A 22,420-nucleotide genomic window follows, 5' to 3' on the forward strand; every position below is an offset into this window, starting at 1 on the left:
TTAGCGCCGCCTCTCCTCTGATTCGCACTGCTCCGTCGCCTCTCTCCTTTGATTCGCGTGGCGCCGTCACCTCTCCTCTGATTCACATCTCACCGTCGCTCTCGCCTCTGATTGCACTGCGTCGTTGCCTCTCCCCTGATTTAGATCTCGCCGTCACCTCTCCCCGCTGAGTCGAGTTGCCCATTGTGGGTCCTTTGATTCCTTCACGTCTGCTGTCTCTCAGGTATTTTTGCAAACTTGCTAATGTTGTTAATTTCTTGTTCATTATATGAGATTCTCTCATGTTGTGGGTCCTTTGATTCCTTCACGTTCTGCTGTTAATTCGAACATGAATAATGATTTATGACAATTGTCTCATGTTGTGGCATTTAGCAATTGTATTTGAATAGCTAGAACAAACCAGCCCATTTAATAGTCTAAAGTTCTTGTGTGTATTGCTGTGAAATGGCAGAGATTAAATTGTTAGCGACTCTGTTTTTTTATTTAATTAAATTGGCAGCGGTTAAGTTGAGAAATGGTTTCTGTGTATTGCTGTTAAATGGTAGAGATTAAGTTCTTGCTGTGAAATGGATTATTGCTTCTCCTATGGGAAAAAGGAAAAAGGGAAAAAAAAAAAAAGAAGAAGCTAAATGAATACTAGGCTAACAGGATCAGTCTCTCAATCCTATGAACCAAATCTGATTCTGTTAATTTTCGGATTATCATAAGACTAGACTGGAGTATGGGTTGCCTAACCCATTTCTTTTCATGAAAGAGATCAGACTTTGGGTTAGGTTGAAGTCCAGTCTCATTCAGTCCTTTTTACAGTCCTAGATGTAATTGTTAGATTTCCTTTTTGGCCACTGGAAACTTTTGATTGCTTGAAATTGGTTTTGAAATCAAGTGATGGGCACTTGGGCCTGGAGGGAGATTCTATGGCTCTGGCTTCTGTACTATGAATATGAAGCACCCCTCACTGTAAAGCTTTATTTGCAAACTCTGTTACATTAATCTTTGTTTCAATTAATCGTTGATGATGCATGTGTTGTGAAATTTGAGTAAATTTCAGCTATTGTTCTTTCTGTGGTCTGAAAACTTGTAGTTAAATTTCTGCTAGTGGCCCCTGCTTGCTGTGTTTTGGCTTGATATGATACTCAGGCCTGAGTCTCTATTATACTTCTTCCCTCTTCATTATGATTACCAGTGACTTGTAAGATTTGGATATTTTTGTTTTGCACTGTTGGATTTGTTGCGTATTGGCATTCTTTTTATTAATCTTCTTATATTACAATCAAATTTGGAAATTTCTTATGGTACTTGTGATGTCAGAAGCATTGACACACCAAAATGGGCATGGCGTGTCCCTTTCTTTTTTTTCTTTTTTCTTTTGTCTATATGGTCAGATATGGGCAGGTATGGGTATCCACTTATCTGGACACGGAACACAGTGTTTGTTATTTTGTTTTCTTTCAAAACAGTTTCCTTGCTTCAGTCGAGTTTGATACTTTCATTCCTAAATCCCACGCAGTCTTTGTCACCAACGATCTGACCTAGTGGCCCTGAAACAGCCACCGACGTCCTTCCCCTACGTGTGGCTTCATCCTTCTTTGGTCTGTGAACTTGCATCACTCAGACAGTCAACTGATGTCGATCTACTTTGTCACCATCGCAGCGTCACTCTTCCTGTGAACTTGCGTTGTTCATATTGTCAGCCACCCAGTCAACTCACGTCACTCAGCTAGTCTCCTCCTCAGTGGGTCTGTCCTCCTCTGTCCTCCCTTTCTTTCGCGTCATCACATGCTCACACTGTTAGTGTTAGTCTGTTAGATGATTCACACTGTGGAGATACGATTATAGTATATGGAGAACGATAATTTGAGTGGACTGTGGAGATACGATTATAGTATAAAACCATGCCTTTGATTCATTTGTGGGTGATGAAGGAGGGGGCTGTCATTTAGATAATTTAGATAAATTATTATTTGTTTGTTTTAAATTTTAATTAGCTCTCCTCATCATAAAATTGGAGGAAATTGTTTAAGTTGGTCATTGTCATCTAATAGTATTTAATTGCTTAACTCCTTATTATATTGAAAATATGTGTATTTAAATATTTAATATTTAATTATATATATAGTATCCTAAAATTTTTGAAAATTGCCATATCTGCATATCATGCCGTATCATATCTGATGCTCGTACCTATATCGGTGCTTCATATGTCTGATCGTGTAAATAACTTGGCTCAAGTTGTGTTTAAGTATCTGGAACAAAAATTAAAAGGGCATCATATCAACTATGCATATTTCAAAGATCTATTGAGGTGTAGTATAGGTCCGCCTATGTCAAGACCATGTGACTGATGTCCTTAGCTTTCTAAACTTATCAAACCGTATCTTACACCTCTTTTTGCAGGAGCGCACCTTGTGAGTAGTGATTAATCACTGAGACATGGTTTTGAGGAGTTTACTTTGCAGACATGCCATCAAAAAACTACCTAGGCTCAATCCAAGCCCACTATCTGATTTTTGTAAAACTAGCTCCACCATCACACTTCCTACATTCCCTTCTATTGATCACAACTATGGCCTCACTACCTTCCTATTGCATGAATGCCCAAACTCTATTTCGCCCTTCTCTAGACAGCTTCATTCTACTCCCCTAACTAAACCAAACAATTTGGACTATGACCCTAAGGTTAATTTGAAGGTGGAGAATGAGGATGAGGATGGGACGATGAACGAGTTCTTGTCACGGTTTGTGTGGATAATGCGTAAGAAGCTCGTCACAGAATATCCAGCTTCTGACAAACAAACAATTGATGGCATGCTATTGATCATAGTTGGCAAGGTTGTGTCAGAGTTGGAAAAGGGTGGGTTGCGGCCGGTAATGAATGCGGCGGTCTCTTCTTCACAAGATTTTAGTGAGGACTTGTGGAGAACAGTCTGGGAAGTGAGCAATATGGTATTGGATGATATGAATAAGGAACGGAAGAAGGAAAGGATGAAGGGTTTTTTGCAATCTGAAGAAGTGAAGGAGATGTGCAGGTTTGCTGGTGAAATTGGTGTTCGTGGTAATTTGCTTAGAGAGCTTAGATTCAAGTGGGCACGTGAGAAAATGGAGGAACATGATTTTTATGAGAGTTTGGAGCGCCTGAGAAACGATGCACAAGCTGAGGAAGAAGTGAAAACAGAGAGTGAGAAGGTTGATGCTGTCGAGGAGAAATCTAAGACAGTTACTCTCCCCAAGAGACGAGGAAAGATAAACTACAAGATATATGGGCTTAATCTCTCTGATCCTAAGTGGGCAGAAGTGGCTGACAGAATTCATGAGCAGAGGAATTCATTTGGCCGCCTGAGCCAAAACTTGTGTCTGGGAAAGCCAAACTTGTCACTGAGAAAATTCTGTCATTAAACGATGTGGATGATCCATCTTCGCTGATAGCTGAGTGGGTAGAGATTCATCAACCTAACAGGATAGATTGGATTAATTTACTTGACAAAATGAAAGATCAGAATTTTCCTTTGTACTTGAAGGTATGTGAATAGTTTGTTCTTCATTAACTGTTTAGCCTGATTATTTTACTACAACCCAAACCTTCTCTATAGTTTTGGATTACGGAACTTTGCAAGGTAAATAGATTGTATTGTAAATCTATTCTGAGACTTTTGCTGATTGTTTGAAAAGGCCAAATTTCAATTCTAAGTACACCACTTCGCAAATTTTCTGCTGTATTTTCAACACAGTGTAGACTACATATTCACAAATTACACGCTTCAAATTGTTCATTTCCATTAGCATGGAGAAATTTGAACTAGCAATGATATAAAAGTATGAGGAAGATGCCAGAGGAATCAGTCATCAGGTATAGAGGGTTGTTTCTGATTCTTTGTGCTAGTGCAGTCTTCCACAAGTTCTTGGTTGACTGGATTTGGGTGTTACATTGCAGATTATAAAGATTTTCTTCATTCTCTTAAATTAATTACTTTGGTACTGGTTTTATATTCTATTTCCTATTTAGTCTTTCATGGAAGACATGTTTGAACTTGAGTATAACCAGCACAAATCATGTTTTCTTTGTGTTGGTCTTCCCAAAAGTAGGGTCTTTCCAGTGGAATCTTATAGTTGGTATCGGTATTTGTAGATTAGTTCTCTGATTTCCGGGCTGGTAATAGTGGTACTGTGGTAGATCTTTTCTTCTTCATCCTGCTTCCCATCTAACAGCTTAAAAGCAACAACAATAATAACAAGAAGCCTTATCTCACTAGGTGGGGTAACACCTTTGCTATTTTTTTGGTGGGTGATATGTTTTGTTTATTCCTTCTATTTCTGGTTAACAAGGCTAGCTTTAGAATGTCTAAGATAGCTACATTCATGTTTGACATGTAATTTTATGCTGTTTGAGGTGCTAAGAATTTTCATTAATCAATCCCTAACCACAAGGAATTAATTTTCTTGGAAATTGATTCGAGCAGCTGTACTTTTGGGTGGATTATCAATTAATTAAAAATTGTGATGCATGTCCCACAAATTTCTTAGGTTTTTATGCTCATGTGAATGATGTATTTTGCTTATGCAGATGAAACTATGAACATATTTGTATATGTAGCTTATGAGATTTTAAAATCTTTATGTATTACTTGGATATAATTTTAAAGTGAACAAATTGAACCAGGGATGAAAATGAGGCTATTCTGGTCTTTGGATTTAATTATTTGTCAAATTTTGTACTTACAGGTAGCAGAAATTGCATTGACAGAAAGGTCTTTCCAAACAAATATCCGAGACTATTCTAAGCTTATTAGTATTTATGCTGAAGATAACAAGTATGATGATGCTGAGAGGATCCTCAAGAAGATGAATGAAAATGGTTACCAGCCAGATGCTATAATAGCCAGTTCATTGATTCACATGTATGCCAAGGCAGGTAATTTTGATCGTGCAAAAGAAGCATTTGATAGCTTGAGAAGCCAGGGTGTCCAGCCAGACTTGAAAATCTATACTGCAATTATCATGTCATATGTAAATGCTGGCCAACCTAGGATGGCCGAAGTTCTATTGAGGGAGCTGGAGTCGGGAGAAATGAAACCCTCCTATGAAATATACATTGCATTGCTCCGGTCTTTTGCTCATCTTGGGGATGTTAATGGAGCTGAACGGATTTCAGGAGCTATGCAGTTTTCAGGATTTCGGCACTCGATGGAGACCTGTACATTGCTTGTTGAGGCATATGAGCGTGCAGACAACCCTGATGTGGCTAGAAAAAACTTTGACTACATGATAAAACTTGGATATAAGCCTGATGACAGGGTCACCGCTAGCATGATTGCAGCTTATGAGAGGAAAAATTTATTGGACAAGGCATTAAATCTTCTTTTGAAGCTAGAGAAGGATGGGTTTGAGCCTGGGATTGCCACTTACACTGTTCTTGTGGACTGGTTTGCGAAGTTGCAGCTTGTTGATGAGGCTGAACAACTTTTGGGGGAAATTGCTCAGCAGGGTGAGGCTCCTTCTTTAAAAATTCAAGTGAGTCTTTGTGATATGTATGCAAAGGCAGGAAATGAGAAAAAGGCCCTTCAAGCTTTGGGAGTTCTTGAGGCTAGAAAGGATGAATTAAGACCACATGAGTTTGAGAGAATTATACGGAGTCTTCTTACTGGTGGATTTGTGCAGGATGCGCGAAGGATACGAGATATAATGGAGGCACAGGGATTTACTCCATCAGGGCCACTTGAAATGGCTCTTAGTGGAGCTGGTCGTGGAAGAAGACCAGGTTTGAGATAGTTCAGTTATAGTGGACATGTGCTCTTTCTGGTCTCTAATGGCTTCTTGTCGTGGATGCCATGGGGTGCTGGAATAGTTGCAGCATGTAATTTACAAAGATTTGATTCATTAATTATGAGATTACCATTTTCTTGACCGGTTTATGTCAATCTTCCTGTTGTGACAGGTCACATTCCCAAATGTTCAGAGGATTTTTCCCCCTCATGTCTCCACAATTCTCTTGTTAAGTAGCTCTTTTTGTAATACATTGATAAGTGATATTTTCCAAATAAGTATTTTTCGTTAGCATGTTGGTCTTGGTTTGTCATGTTTTTTATTTTACTCTCAACATTATAGTGTACAGATTACAATTTCCTATAAGGGCGTACCTCTATGACAAATAGTCTGAGTTTAGAAACTTCTTAAAACACAATGACACACTTACCCCATTTGAATAACATCTGGTGGTTTCATTTTCTTTTTTCCCCCCATGCTATGTGTTGTTTGTCGTCTAACATTATTATTGTTGTTGAAGTATGTCAATAATTTAGCATTATAGTGGACATACTATTATATGAAGCGTTTTGGATTTCTGGTAGGTGAAAATTTCCATTTTAGTATCCTGGATGCCGTGAGTGCTTGAAATCCTTAAATTTGGATTATTGATATTGAGGATGCCTAGAAGCAATAGATAAAGGGCTTTTTATAAGAGGGGCATGTACTAACAACTTGAAATTACAAAGCGGGATTTAATTTACAACTTTTATTTAGAGTAGAGTTTCATGCCACTAGACTATAATGCCATGTCTTTCGTATGCCAAATATCAATAAAGCATGAATAATGTATCTTCAGCCGTATACGCAAGCGTCACTTGAATACAAACTATGTTTTGCATTGATTAAATTCATTTGGTATATCCTACCTTCTGCACTTTATTTTGGATAAATACCTTTTGGATAATTTTGATCAAAATTTAATTTTTATATTCTTAATAACTTTAAGAAAAATTTAACTTTTAATTTTTAAACCTTTATTTTAATTATTGATTTAAGCCTTGCATTTAGATTCCAAATAACTTGTTTTTCTTTAGTTTCTTGACTCATGATAACCTAGTTTCTAATTCACCCAAAAAAAAAAAAGAACCTAGTTTGTAATTGACCAAATTTTTTTATCTACTGTTATATAGTTTCTTAACTTGAAACAACTCAATTCTTATAATTAATTTTTTTCACTTAATAACTATAAGAAATGAGTTGTTTTGAATTAATAATAAAGATAAAATTGTTGGGCTAAGAGTGTTTATTTTTCCTAATTTTTATCTTTTTCTATATGTTAGAGGGATTTGAATTTTTGGCTTCTACTCGCGCACCGCCCATCACCTAGTTTAATACATTAGATGATTCATTCTTTTTATTTTAGTAGTTATAGAAAATTATCATTTGAAAAATAAATATATTATTTTAAAAATTCTAAATGTCCGTACTAAATTTGGATAATGGAGATCTGATCCCGGAATGATTGAGCCCTAAAATCTCCCCATGTCAACATTCAAAAACTCCCAACACCAATAAGTGGCTGGCTAAAACTAACAGTAAGATAATTTTTGGTCCAGAGGCTCATCAAAATTAAAATATGTCTTCATGCTCTAAAAATAATTAGAGAGGCATTTATAAATCTTTCTTAATAAAGTCTTTATACCGACAGTAAAATTTGATCCTATAATTTTATAAATTATAAATTAAATCCTTAATAAGATTTTTTTTGCAAAAAAAAAAATTTGTAACATCATTATTAATCCAATGGGCTTCTTGAGGTATCCAGTCAATACATGCATTGACTTACTTGAAATATGTACTCCATTTTATCGGTTCAATCTTGAAACATGGGATCTCTAATCTCATTCCCCAGTCAACAAAATAGATTTAATTCCAATCTTGAGACTGGAAACCACTTTTGGTTCAGTATGAATTGTCTAGATCAAAACTGAATAGTATAAGGATTTGTTTGTTTTCTGTTTTTAAAAATTATTTTTTGTTTTTGAAAACAGAAAAGTTTAAAATTTTATTGGGATAAGTGTTTTCATTTAGTTATTTCTAAAGTTATTTTAATTTTTTGTTTTTAAATTTTCATTTTATTTTTCTTATTTTTAAAATACAATACATTTAATTATTGAAAATTATAGTTATTTTAATAATTTTTATTATTAATTACAGCCATTAAATACCTATAACCATCATTATTTGTCCATTTTTTTAAATTTAAAACTTTTTTAAATTGACATAACTAAATAAATTTTCATTTCATTTTGTTTTAAAAACAAGTTTAAAAACTGTGTTACAAAACAGTTTTTAAAAACAAAAAATGAGAACAAAAATAAAAAAGACCTTAAATTTAATATGATTTTATTTCTGTATTCTCTCTAGGTAACAGTGTGACTTGGATCCAAAAAAACAAAAAACAGTGTGACATGGTGAATCTGAATCGAAGTGGGAGGGTCATAGAGAAGTCAACCTCAGAGCCCTCTGTTTCCTTTCAAGAAACCAATCAAAGCAATTGAAAGCTGAAGGAGCAAGTTGGAATAACCAGAGAACACTGAAACCCCATCAAAAATACCATGGAAGCTGAAATTTCACTCTTTTCTTGCTATCCTTCTACATATATCTTTTTGGATCTCTCTATTTGCTTCATGTCCATCACGATTCACTTGTTAATTTACAGAGAAAGTAATAAGCATCATGTGGCGGCATATCAGGAGGAATGACTACGAGAAGATTCCTATCCTTTTCTGCTAGGGCCTCTAAATTGTGTGACTGTGAGAATCATAAAAAAGGACCCCATTGTCAGTGTGAAGGAAGTTTTAAAATATGATAATTTAAAATACAAGAATTTTTTTTATCCATCTTATTTAATAAGGATAATTTTAAAAAAAATTAAAAAATAAATACTGAATTATAACAGTTAAAAGTTAAGAGATTAGATTGTAATGAGTTATAGTTGAGGTACTGAATCTCAACGAGTTATAGTTGAAGAACTGAGTTACAAGTGAGTTAAAAATTAAAGGATTAAAATACTAATTTTTCCAATAAAAAAATAGGTATGTTATTAACAAAAAATATGTACATTGAATAACTAAATTATTACATATTAATAAAAGAAGAATAATAATATGTATATTTTATTTAGGATAAAATAGGGTTTCTCTAAGGTGCTTTTGCCTGAACCTGTTTTTTATCCCATCTTTCAAAGTACCATCTTGTTTTCTTTTGGGCCAAGATAGTCCCAACCATCCATGATCAAGATGGACTTAGGTCAGTTAGGACGGGAACAAGCATAAAAACCTCTAATTAGTGTATTTATGAAGATTAATTTGATGAAAAAGAATGCACTCATTACACATATATACCTCTTGTGTGTGCTATATATTTGATGTCTCCAAGAGCTACGCTACCCCTCTCCTCCATTAAACTAGCATCAGGTATATAGCTCCCGTTCTTATTTTGTGATCATTATATTTAGAAGCATTTGATCCTTTTCAAGAAGTTCATTATTCCAATTGCTGGCATTGATCTCTTTTCTTTGCTTGAATCATATAATCCCAAGACATTTTTCAAAAAGGTTTTCAAATGAAATTCTAGAGAAATATTGATCATAACTTTTCGCATGCTTTTAAAGCTTAAAAGGTTTCTTAGCATTTGTAATTTGTGTATGGACATTTCCATTTTTTCCCTATTCATATGATTCCAAAAAACCAACAAAGATATCGCAAGAATTCAACAGAAACCTTTGAAGAGCTTTGGGTAGCTGCTTGCAAATATCTATGACTCCATTGGACCTAAACCAACCAAGAGATTACCAATAAAAGGTCCCAGCAAATGTGTAGTGATTCTTAGCCAATGACGAACAGAAGAAGCATTTTGGAAAAGTAGATATTAGGAACAAACACCATTTTCAATTATTTTCTCCATTTCTTTTTCTCTTTCTTTTTTGGCGTATAATAATCAAATACCATTTTGTCTGAAATTATTGATGTTAGCTAAATAAACTCCATTTTATCCTTATTAATCAAAACATAATTTTCTCGTATGAAACGTTTTAAATTACTTTACTCATAAATAATGGTTAAGAAAAATAAAATTAAGCAAAAAGTACTAAAGGATATTTTTATTCATACACAACTAGCTTTTAAAGCTTTGCAGATAGGGTTCTTGGCAACAAGCCAAAGATGATTTTTCTTGTGAGTGACAAGTCCAGTTACTACCTCAAAATCTATATCTTCTCTTTTAGTTCCTGCTGGCATTTCCCAGTCAAATGAAGAAACTAGATTAGCAAGTACAAGCTCCACCGTGGCAATTCCCATCATTAAACCTGGGCACATTCTTCTACCTGCTCCAAATGGAATTAATTCCATATCTTGTCCCTTAAAATCAATGGCATTGTTCAAGAATCTCTCAGGATAGAACACTTCTGGGTCATCCCAAGCCTCAGGATCTCTGTGAATAGCCCATGCATTCACATATACTGTTGTCTTGGCTGGGATTTCAAACCCTTGTATGATGCAACTTTTAGTTGTTTCTCTTGGTGCAAGTAATGGTGCTGGTGGGTGTAATCTTAGTGTTTCTTTCACAACAGCTTTTAGAAAAGTGAGCTTTTTAACGTCACTTTCTTGTATGAAACCTTTCTGATGATCATGGCCATACAGATTTCTAACCTCTTCTTGAACTTTCTGCATTACTCTTGGATTCTTCATTAGTTGGCTCATAGCCCAAACTGATATTGCTGCCACTGTATCTGTCCCTCCTGCAAGAAAGTCCTGCACGCACGCTCACACATATTTGTCTTAGTATAAAACATGAAAAATGAAAAAAAGATAAGTTGAAAGTATCTTTCTTTATTTAAAATCCACTTTGATTTTATTTTATAAAAGAAATCAATAGACTAATTCACGTTCTTCAGCTGGGAGCTCGGCCAATGGCCAATAAAAATCCCAACCTTGGTTAGATAGCCCTAGCTATCAGAATTGCTTCTTTTTTTTTTTTTTTTTTGCCCAACTGTTTGATTCTTTAATTAGAACTCACCTTCCTCTTTTTTTTTTTGAAAAAGAAGTTTAAGTAAGTTGGGTGCTAAGAAAATATTTTTTGTGAGCGTGTGTATCTATATAATGTTCTAAAACATTTTTCTAAAAAAAAATGAAATTTATTAGCTATTGTCCATACATCTGACATTATTACTCGATTTTATGGAAGTCTGAAAAAAATATGTGGGGAGATATTCCACTAATGGGATTGGGGTCAACGATTAAGAAGAAAAAGAACACACATTGCGATTGTTTTTGGGTAAAACTATTACGATTTTGCTAAGCTTTTGATCACGTCACCAAATTACTGAGAGATGCAATGAGGATCTATATGATGCATTTAAAAAAAAAAAAAACAGAGAGAGAGAGAGAGAGAGAGAGAGAAATGAGATATGAAGAATTATATATATATACCATGAGTAAAGCTTTGAGGTGATCAAAAGTGAGATTTATGGAAAACCATGGCTGATTCTTGAGGCGAAGGAAGACATCTACAATATCTTCTTCTTGTGGTTTAGGCCTTTGAGGATCAAGGTGTTCATCAATCACTTGTTGGTAAAATGCATCCAAGTCTTTGAAATTCCTCTCAAGACGACCGGTTAATCCTTTGAGGGAGTCGATCCACCCAGTGAAATGAATGTAATCTGACATGAAGAACGTCCCCATCAACTCCTGGAACTCCGTCATCATCCCATAGAACCTTCAATACGATTAACACAGTACAACGAAATCTGTCCTCTATAATGGTTAAGCTCATTAAAGATCAATTAATATAATAGAATGCTTGCAAGTGCTTTTAGCCTATACCTAATTTCTTTTCTTTTTTTCCCCATTCGTCTCAAGCTAAGTTCGATCCTTTAACCTTGTAACCTCAAAGATTTTATTTCAGAGGAAATATAACTGTTGGTTTCAATACCTTTAGTGTGTTTTGATACTAGTATTTATTTATTTTTCATTGCTTTAAGTCTTTAAGTTTAAATCTGTTTACAATTTTAGTCCTTATTATCACCAACATGGTTAAATCTAATAATATTTACATAAGTTTGTTAACTTTGTTAATGTATTGGTACAATTATGACAAGTTGGACATTGTATAAGCAAAATAATTAATAATAATCTTTTTGTCTGATTATTTGTTGTTATGTCTTTCCTTTTCATCACTAATTGGTCTCGTTTTCCTCTTGAGAACATGAAAAGTCATATGAGATTTGTAAGTTCATTTGTTTAATTTAAATTGATATATAAGGAAAGAGTTACTTCCTCCTCTCCTATTTACTAGAGAAAATAATTTTTTATTATATTTATAAGTCCCATCGTTGACTTTTGTTATTACAAATTTTTCCTTTATCTTTGAAAAAAAATATGTTATTAACACATATATATTTAATATGAGTAAAGTTGAAAACTTGTTAAATTTTTAAACAAAATTAATAACTTTTAAGATTTTTCTTAATTTTAATAAAATATATTAAAAGTAACTTATAAATAAAATTAAAAAAGTATGACATATTAATTATATATATGGTTTGGCTTGTTTGGCTTGACGATAAATATCTCCAGCCAATCTCCTAAGACTTATGACATATTAATTAAATTTATTTGTAAAAAGAAAATATTAAAATTGGTCAAAATATAAGAATCAATGCTTAAAAATTTAACTAATATTTTAATAATTAGGCTTAATCAAAAGGAAAATACCAACCAACCTGCTATTTTCAACTCCTTCTTCCTCATAGCTTCTTCCAAAAGCAACCCTACAAATTGTGGTACTTGCAAGAGATATCAAAACCTCATCCAAGTTTATAACTTTGCATGAATCTGCATATCCTGAGATCTTTCGAATCATCCGATGAACCTCATCCTCTCTTATATATGAAAAGCTAGAGACACGCTTAGCACTAAAAATGTGAATGACACAAATCTTTCTAATTTCTTTCCAATAATCTCCATGAGGAGAGAAAATTATCTCTATCCCATTGTAGGATAGTTTCTGTTGGCTAAGAAAATAGGGCCTATCAGAGAACAAAACGTCACGATCTTTAAGAGTTTCTTTGGCCATTTTAGGAGATGAGACAACAAGAACAGTTCTATGACCAAGCTTAAGAGAGAATAAGGGTCCATACTTTCTTGAGAGGTTTGTGAAGTGAAGATGAAGAGAAGAATTATTGAGTTGATGGAGGTTTCCTATTACGGGAAGGCCTCTAGGACCTGGCGGAAGCTTAGGTTTGAGAATGATTTTTATTATTTGTTGAGGAAGGAAGAAGAAGAAGAAGAAGAAGAAGAATGGCAAGAGAGTGAAACTTAGAATTATGGGAACAAGCGAGAGCGATACCATTTTGGTGTTTGGTATAATGAATCTCACTGGTTGTGTATGAATCATCCCCTTCCATGCACTTACACTATATATAGGCTTGTTTTACTATTTTCTAAAAGTCAAAACTAATTGCATTGAGTCATTGACTTCTTTCTTTGTTTTCTTTCAAAATTTATGGCATGCTTTTAGTGCACAGGCACAGGCACAGAGATATAGTCTTTTATTGTGTGATAATGACAATAATAGTTTTTAGTTCATCCATCCAATTATTTAAATTTAAAAGAAAATTAATTATATTGTGAGATTCTTTCTGTTCACTATCTACTACAACGCGGCACCCATATTTTGTCCGGTCCAATTTTTAAATTATTATTGGTGTACATAATCTTATATCAAATTATCTCATAATTTGGGATGAAGAGAGCATCTTTTATATTTTTATGACTAATAAAAATTGAAATTTTTTTCCTATATATTGTCTAATTATATATAAATTTTTTTTATGATTATTAGAGTTATAAAATTATATAAACAATTAATAAGACAAAAAAATGCAAATAATTTTTATGAACATATGCATTCAAACAGTTTGTCTGTTGACCTAGGGATGGTTGCTTCATCGAAAATGAGAAGTGTTAGTTGTGTCATTAATGAATTTCTGGAGCCAACTTAAGAAGAGCTTTGATATAGGCGCCAAGTAGTAACTCCATTGCCATTCAATGGTGCATGGTTTTTGTCGGAGTGATATCCTGCCATTATTGTAGCGCCAGGTCGAGGTGATAAGGATGCTGTTAATTTTGGTTTTCCTTGTCTTATTTTCATTTATAGGAGAAAAAAATTATATTATATAGTTAAAAAAATTAATTAACTACATTAATTATATCTGAAAATAAAAAAATTAGATTAAAATACCTTTTATTAATTATGTTAATAAAGTTTTCATTAATTGTTTCTTATGACTGTGAATAATGAAATTATGAGAGGTAATTTAAAAACTTCGTAATAAATTTTATTAAAAAATATAATTTTGCTTATATAAAAAAATCAAAAGTGATAGTTTCTCCTATAAATAAAAATGAAGGGAGTACTCCCTTCTAACCCTATGGTGCATATTTTAAAAGGATTATTTGATCTTTAATATAAGACACCTAATAGAGTATTAATTACACTTTTATAATATTATCCTTATTTAGGCTTATTTTCTCTGAACCACAATATAATGCATCTTTTAAAAACTTTATTTGGTCCAAAATATTAGATAACTTTTATATTTATTTTTTCAACTATACCCCTATTTTAGTTATTATTCTTTTTTTAAAAAATATATATTAAAATTTTAATTATTATTATCAAGGCTCTTATATAGAGCATTTAATTAAGGTATAAATGAAAAAATATGGATATTTTTAAGAATTAAATCATAAATTATTTAACTATAACGTATGTTATGATCCAAAGGAAGTATTAATCATGAGAGACAATATACTACCCCGTCACTACATATAAGGTATTTTATATAAGCTTGTATTGTCTCTAAATATAAAAAGTGTCATAATAATTTTGAGTGATTGGACAAAAACTGGAAAAAGATATTAATTGTGTGTTTTACCCACCATCATAATATTAATTTTGGAGCCGGGGATAAAAGGTCTGGCCTAAAGGGTAGGGCATAAAGGCCTTGTTTAAATAAGAGTTTAGGCTTTAAAAATTAATTTTTTCTTAAAGAAATCAGGCTTGAGGGCCTGATCCTGATAAGTTCTGTAAAAAAAGACTCGGGTCTGGGTGCCCCTTCAAGCCCTAATAAGCCATGTTATCTTATATATATGTATATACATACATACATATATTTGACAGACAATGACAAAATTTGGTTAATATTTATTGTATGTGATAAAAAAAAATTGTAGAGATAATTGACATTAAATTTCTACCTTCATCTTCAACAAGTGGACCTACATTTGAGGGATATAGTATTTTATTTTAAAATAATGATCAGGAGGATTTAGATTTACATTAATGAAGATTAAAAATCTTCATCTTAAATTTAAAATTTTAAATCTTTGTTGAAATTTATGTTGAATTTTAAAATATTCTATTTAAATTAAAGTGTTGGATTTTTTCAGAAAAGAGGGTTTAAGGGTCTAGCCCTGAGCCTTATAAATAAGGGCTGGGCTTTAAAATTAGATTAAATTTTGAATAACTGAACTTTAGGACCTGAGCCTTTAAGAGCTAAGGCCATTTGATTTTCACCTCTAATGAATTGCAACATTTTATTAGGGGGAAAAACTGAAAAAGTTTTTATGATTTTATGAGTTTTTAATTAAATAAAAAAATTTTATTAATATATAAAATTTAATTAAAAACACTTCATATATAAAGGCTGATGGAGTAATGCAATGTTAAAATTTATTCATTTAAATAAAAGTAAAATTAAAAGGTTATTCTATTTTTAGATAAAACTGACGAGTTAAGCACTTTTTTTTTAATTTCAGTGAAGTAATTAGATGTGTTTTATAATAAAAAGTAGGAGTATTTTTAACTAAGTCTTACATACTAATTAAAATTTAAATCTTAATTAATATCACATCAAGTAGATTATATTATAGGCTATAATTGTATACCCTCTGAACCTACATCTAACACCGGACGCACGGCCCTGGCACAAAGTCATAATTCACGAAGTTTGGTCGCTTTTAGATCCATCACAGCACAAGCCACGTCCCAAAGCTCCTAAGCTGAATTCTAAGATGTTCTTAAGCCCAAAACAGATCATAAGGGACTTCTTGAATAGGGAGGATCGATATTACACAAAGGCTCTCCAAAATATCCCCTCATGAGATCCAGATTGATTGCTTGTGAGGATGATACTGAGGTTGAAAAAGGAGAAGTGTGATGACGAGATACAAGGGCACTAGCAATATGGACCCAATTTGAGTGCTCATCACAGTGATGAAACAAATTTAAACTATTATTATATATTATATTTTTAAAATAAATATTTATAAAAATTATAAAATTAATTTTATACATAAATTAAATTTGAATTGTGCAGAATATGTTTGGATGGCTAATATATATTAATTATAAAAATTTTAATATTAAATTGTACTCTTCAAATAATATAAAATACAAATATATAATAATAATTTAAATCCATATAATATTAAAAATAAAAAATTTATTAAAATTATTTCATATTTTTTTATAAATTTTTATTTTAATCAATATAAAATAAAATATATAATAATAGTTTAAATTTAGATTACTCAGATTAAAATCTTATCACAGTGATAATGATCACCCAAACCAACCACGTGGCAATATAGCGCTTTTAGGGAGACACTAGTCTCACCGAAGTCCGACACTCGAAATCATTATTTGTTGTCAAATATTTTATATTGACCAACATTAAAATACCGCAAAAATAAGGAAGAAGAAAAAGTATACACAAACGAGCACTTGATTTAAAGGACGGGTAGGGTTGAAGTCAATGTCCCTCCGTCCCAATGATACATTAAATGACACCATAGTTAATGATATGGCATACTTCATGTGGTCCTTCATTTTAACAAACGCGACGATCGTTGACATGGTTTTGCTTCTTGGAAACTACACATTACATTGCCTTGTCCTTGTCTGTCTCTCAGTCACACGTCAGATGGGGAAAAAAAATTAATAGAAGTTATATGGAATATTTAGTTGATTTAAAGCGCAAATTTAGTCTAAATTTTTTTTTCATCAAGTGCAACTGATATTTTTAATTTTTAATTGATATAATATTATTTTAAAATTTTGAAAAATTATGTAATTTTACCCTATAATAACGTTGAACCAATATTGGTTATTAGTTGCAAATTTAAGACTGAAGTCAAAAACAATTTTGTCTTAAAAGTTTTTTTGAAGGAGCAATTGATATCTTAAATTTTTTATTAGTGTAATATTTTTAAGTTATACATATTTAACTGGACAGAAAAATCTAACAACATACTATCAATGTTAAAAGAATAGTTTATATTTCTAGATTCTTATAAGAGATCTTACCTGTAATTACTTGGGTGCAATATAACTCTATTCCAAGCACTTAACAAACTTCCCCTTCTATAAAGTATGTTTTTGCCCTTATTTTACCCATGAGCAAGTCTATACTTGCCCTTATTTTTTCCTTATTCTAGCTTTGGAAAAAAGCTATTGCATTGTTGAGAGAGTTTTATGTTCTTAATTCTTTAGCACAATAGAAGGGATTTGTGATTACTCTTACACCAAGAAAGGTAATGAAGCAACAAATTGGATTATTATGACTTGTGGAAAGGATTATGCCCAATTAAGTAAGTAAAACACAACAAGAAAAAAACACATTTCTCTCAAAAAAAGTTTTGAGAAAAAACTAGCAAAATTTGAGAGAAAAGACAATTTTTTAGGAATTTCTCTCAAATTGAATAATGAAAAGAATTTAATGAACTGATAGATAGTAATGTAAAGATGATAGTAAAAGAGTAGTAAAGATTATAAAAAAATTACATACAAAATCCATCCAACACAATTAATTACTCTCAGATTCATTAACAAATGAGCTTAAAGGAATAACATCATTCTCTTAAATTCAGTTGTCAATAAATTTGAGAGTAATTAATTATATTAAGTGAGATATTAGGATAATTCTTTTCAGATTATATATATATATATATAAAAGATATATGTATAAAAGAACATTGGTGGAGATTACAATTATGGTGTGACATTATTTTTATATAAATTAATTACATATATAATAATAAATATATTAATTGCTGATAAAAAAATTTCTCTCTAGTAAAAGATATCCTTGAATATTTTTTATTATTAATACCATACAAATTATTAGAAATCAAACATTAATTTCATGCTAAACAATAGTGTTATTTATTATTATTTTTAACTTACTTTGCAAACAAAAAAGTTGAGAGAAATATATCACTCTCTAAAAAATATCTAAGATAAAAAAGACACATTTTTGAGAGAATGTTGTCGAAAGAAACTTATGACTTTCTCACAAAATTTTTTAAGAGAACTTCTCAGATATTTTTCATTTTTCTTTCCAAATTTTCTGAGAGAAATTATATAATGTTACCATTTGAGCTTAAATATATTTCATTGTTTAATAATAACATATGTATATATATAAAACAAGTTGCTATTATGTTATATAGTTATATTAATCATATTATTTATATCTAATACAAAAGTAACATATCACATATATTAATAATATAAATATATTTTTGATTATTAAATACCATGTACGACATATAAATAAATTAATATACTCATTTCTCATAAAATTTTTTAAATCTTATAAAATATATTATAAAATTTATTTATTATTAACACCATAAATAATAAGAATCAAGTTTTAATTTCATGCTAAATAATAGGGTAAAATTTTTTGTTAACTTACTTTACAAAAATTTTAAAAAAATATATTGTTCCCTCATAAAAATTTGAGAGATATCTTCTCTCAAATAATTTTGAGAGAAATTGTCTCCCGTAAATATTTGAGTGAAAGTTTCTTTCAGAATAAATTGAAAGAACTTTCTCTCAAATATATTTGAGAGAAAATTCTCTCTCAGTTTTTTGAGAGAAATTATCAAATTTCTCTCAAAAATTGTTGAGAGAAAGTTTCTCTCAAAACAATTTGAAAAAAGATCATATAATATTATTTTAATTATTTTTAACTTTTAAATTTTTATTTTTGTTAAGCTTTTCTCACGAATTTTGTCAGGAGAAACATTTCTCGCTTAGATGTGGGCACATTCTCTTCAAGGTCTCTTAGTTTTTCTCTCAAAATTTCTCTCTAATAATTATTTTGGGAGAAAATATGAAAGAAAGTCTATATGAGAGCTTTTTTGAGAGAAGTTTTGAGAGAAATTCTCTCAAATAAAAATTTAAGAGAAAATTTTAAGTGAAAATTGCTGATTTGTTGTAGTGAAAACACCAATGCCTTTTTCAATCAAGATTTTAGCTAGAGCCAGTACTTTGGGCAAGTCAAATGCCCAAACTTATTCAAACTTATCTTAAAAATACCCAAACATATAAAAAAAATCATATAATCAAGCTCACCCTAACACCTCGAGCTTTTGAACTAGCTCAAATACTCAAATTATTAAATATTATTTTATTTTTTCTTTTTTTAGTCAATTTCAAATTTTATTTTGAAAAATTAATATTTTCAATATTCAATCTAATTCTAATTTTATTTTATTAATAATAAAAAAGAATTTGAGTATTCAAGATAAGTTTATTAGGAATTGAATTTATTTGGGTGATCCAAATAAGCTTGACGTAAAAAAAATTTCAAAACTGATTTTAAGATTTTCTAAGCTTATTCAAACTAGAGATAGATTTGGACCAAATTATCTCCTCTAATTTTAGCCAATGATGCTAAGGGAAGAAGGCACTCTACAGATGATGGCAACAGATGATGGCAATAACGACGGCATGGGAGTATGTGGAAACGAGTGGAATTGCCTAAAGAAGGTTGACAGGTTGTAGGATCAGATTTGTTTGTTTTTTTTTTTTTTAAGAAATAAGTATGTTTAGGATATATGTGTCTTATTTTTATAAAGTTTTTGCGTTAGGTTGTAGCAAATAATATGCTTTTGCTTTTCTGGTTTTAGCTATTAGTGATTGCATGGTGGTTTTTATTTTCAAAAATTGTTAAAAATAAGTTCTTTGGGAAGGGGGGAAAACATTGTATAGCTTCAAAATGTAAAATTCTTTATAGTCACAGCATTACACAGGGACATACCTACACACATCATAGAGAGGACAAGTGTCCTCACAAATATATATATATATATATATATAGTATATAAATAATTCATAAATTTAATAATATTAGTTCTACTATCCCCATAATGTGTATCTGTGTATGATCCTCACGTTGCAAAATTTATGGGCACATGTCATTGCGTTTACATGGAGACTAATTAAAGCATTTAAGTGCAACAGTAACAAGGCATGAAGAGTATATAAGCTTGCCAGTCCAGTTCATAAAGCTAATGAGTCAACTAAAGCAAGTTATATTCAGGTTAAAAAAAAAAAACAAGAAAAGAAACTATAGCAAACAATTGCGTGCCCATTTGGATTAGAGTCGAACAAATGAGATTCTAAATAATCATGATTTTTAAAAGTAACATTGATTAAAAGTGATGTTGATAGATCATAATTTTTGTTTGGACACCTTTTTTAAAAAGTAGTTATGACAAAGTTAATTCTATTTAGATTGTATTCATCAAAATTACGTTTGGATATCTAATTATCTAAGGGAAAGCTATTTTTATAAAACAAGGAGTTATCTAATGATCTCATCTCCCTTAAAGTTAGTTCAGCTATAACATGATAGTGGCAAAAAGATGCAAGCATAAATGATGAATAAGAAAGTTTTTAACAGTAGAAAATTTTGAGATTAGTCTATATAAAAAATTATATGCATCCAGAATAAAAATAAATAAATGAACCACCTTTTTCATAATGCAAAAAGCATATGAAAGTTCATAGGCCATTATTTACAAAATTGTTCCTAAACATGGAAGAGAGTGCAAAGACGCATTAATTCAAAAGTGGGAGAGAGGCATTTAATGTTCAGTTCATGAAGAGAAAGTGAAACAAAAAGGAACTTATGAATATTGAGTTTTTTGTAAGGGTTGAAAAAAGAAAAGAAGAGCAATGACATACCTTGCCATTTTCTTACTCAACGTGAAGTTATCACCTGAAGTTCGAAAAATTTATGCATGGTAGTAAGATTTGACTTAAGGATATAGAAAGAAGATAAGGAAGAGAAAAATTCAAAAGAAGAAGAGGAGAAGGTGGTAAAAATGTAGAAGGAAAAGATGCACTTTGTTTTGGTTTAATACTCATGACAGCAGATTTCATATTTGCTTTGGTTTTATAACATAAGTGGTATTAATGTAACTCTACCTACACTGTTGCAGGATGGATTTTTTATAATGATTATTTTAAACTTTTTACATTAGTTATGAAGGAATAGTTAAAATGAGGGTAGTGGAAAGTTTACCTTCTATATCGATTAATATATATAACCAACATGCAAAGTTGAAAGTCTACTTTCCATGTCAGTTATATATATTAACCAACCTGAAAAGTGATCTTTCTACATTGATTATCACTGAACTTTCCATGTATATATATTTGACCCCTCGTGTTTCCTTATGTCACACCCCAAAAATAGGACATGTTTGGCATGAAATATAGGGATAATATCCATATCTCAAAAGTCTTTACTCAAGAAAATTCTAATTTATAAACCATGAAAACATTGGATAATAAATTAAGCCATCATCAATACAAACCAAACAAACAAAAAATTTAATATATTGAAAAAAAAAATTGATAGAATCTCCCCTTAAAATAAAATCTTCCAAAAATAAATCTACAAATATTTTACAAAATAATAGTAGCAGCAAAGAACTCTCTTCCCATTAGCAAATAACAAAATACAAATAATAAGGATGAGGATCCTAACTATAGCTTATGTGGAGAACCTGTCATAAGAAATTTACTTTAAAGAAGTTTGATTACAACTTTTCATCTCAACTGAATATTACAGCCCCTCAAAGATTAGCGAAAGGCACAACATTAGCTAATATATCTGAGACCAAAATAATAATTTTTAGTAAATAATGTCCCAACAATAAATAATAGAATATGAATAAAAAAGGAAAAGTTTAAAATAATTGTGTGAGTCGAAGAGACGACAACTTTAATGAAAATTTAATAAACTTTAAAATAGAATAACTCTATAAAATTTTAAAATTAAGTCTTAAATCATTAAACTATCATGGCAAATGTTAATAGGACTTGATTCCAAGAAAGCACATGAATAAAATAAATATTTATAAATAAATTACTAAATAACATTAATGGAATATAAAATCCTCAAATAATTAGATTCATAATTATAGGGACTTATCAAAATAATTTACAAATGTGAATACACAGTCTATGAGGGTAAATAACCAAATGCTGCTTATACCACGAAAACAAATGTGGACACACAGTCCATAAGAATAAGTAACCAAACGCGGCTTGTACTACAAAAACAAACATGGACACAACGAAACAAACCTGAGTATGATGCTCACGAATGAGAATACCTCCGTTTCACTTGTGTTGGCCATCACACGAGGCTAGCACCTCCGATAAATACCTTGCTAGTTAGGTTTACCATGGCACGCCAAGGGCTAATGGAACTTTCATTAGCAACCAGTGTTTTATATAAAGTCCCTTCTTA

The 22,420-nt window shown here is 31.2% G+C and overlaps 2 protein-coding genes across 2 annotated transcripts; one reads left to right on the forward strand and one right to left on the reverse strand.

The window, feature by feature from the left end:
• Window positions 1-1,580: 1,580 nt before the first annotated feature.
• LOC129291252 (protein NUCLEAR FUSION DEFECTIVE 5, mitochondrial-like) lies at window positions 1,581-6,054 on the forward strand. The gene is given in 4 exon segments (XM_054928520.1): window positions 1,581-1,736; window positions 2,395-3,310; window positions 3,313-3,515; window positions 4,717-6,054. Coding segments are annotated over 3 exon segments (2,130 nt in total). The 5' UTR covers window positions 1,581-1,736; window positions 2,395-2,430; the 3' UTR covers window positions 5,764-6,054.
• Window positions 6,055-8,255: 2,201 nt separating this feature from the next.
• LOC129290015 (cytochrome P450 71A1-like) lies at window positions 8,256-13,152 on the reverse strand. Its single transcript, XM_054926740.1, has 6 exons — window positions 12,524-13,152; window positions 11,232-11,517; window positions 9,915-10,553; window positions 9,525-9,575; window positions 8,460-8,553; window positions 8,256-8,335 (listed from the first exon to the last, which is right to left on the reverse strand). Exons 1-6 carry the CDS (start codon window positions 13,150-13,152, stop codon window positions 8,256-8,258), a joined length of 1,779 nt encoding a protein of 592 aa, XP_054782715.1.
• Between the last annotated feature and the right edge of the window lie 9,268 nt (window positions 13,153-22,420).

The sequence above is a fragment of the Prosopis cineraria genome, unplaced genomic scaffold (assembly GCF_029017545.1).
Source record: "Prosopis cineraria cultivar Desert tree isolate PC_DT_omini unplaced genomic scaffold, ASM2901754v1 PC13, whole genome shotgun sequence".
Taxonomy (NCBI): domain Eukaryota; kingdom Viridiplantae; phylum Streptophyta; class Magnoliopsida; order Fabales; family Fabaceae; genus Prosopis; species Prosopis cineraria.

Coding starts and splice junctions, on each gene's coding strand:
- LOC129290015 (XM_054926740.1), bottom strand. CDS start 13,152: ATGGTATCGCTCTCGCTTGTTCCCATAATTCTAAGTTTCACTCTCTTG. Junction 11,518..12,523: donor GAAGGAGTTGAAAATAGCAG/GTTGGTTGGTAT, acceptor ATCGTATTGAAG/GTTCTATGGGATGATGACGG. Junction 8,336..8,459: donor TGATGCTTATTACTTTCTCT/GTAAATTAACAA, acceptor ATGGGGTTTCAG/TGTTCTCTGGTTATTCCAAC.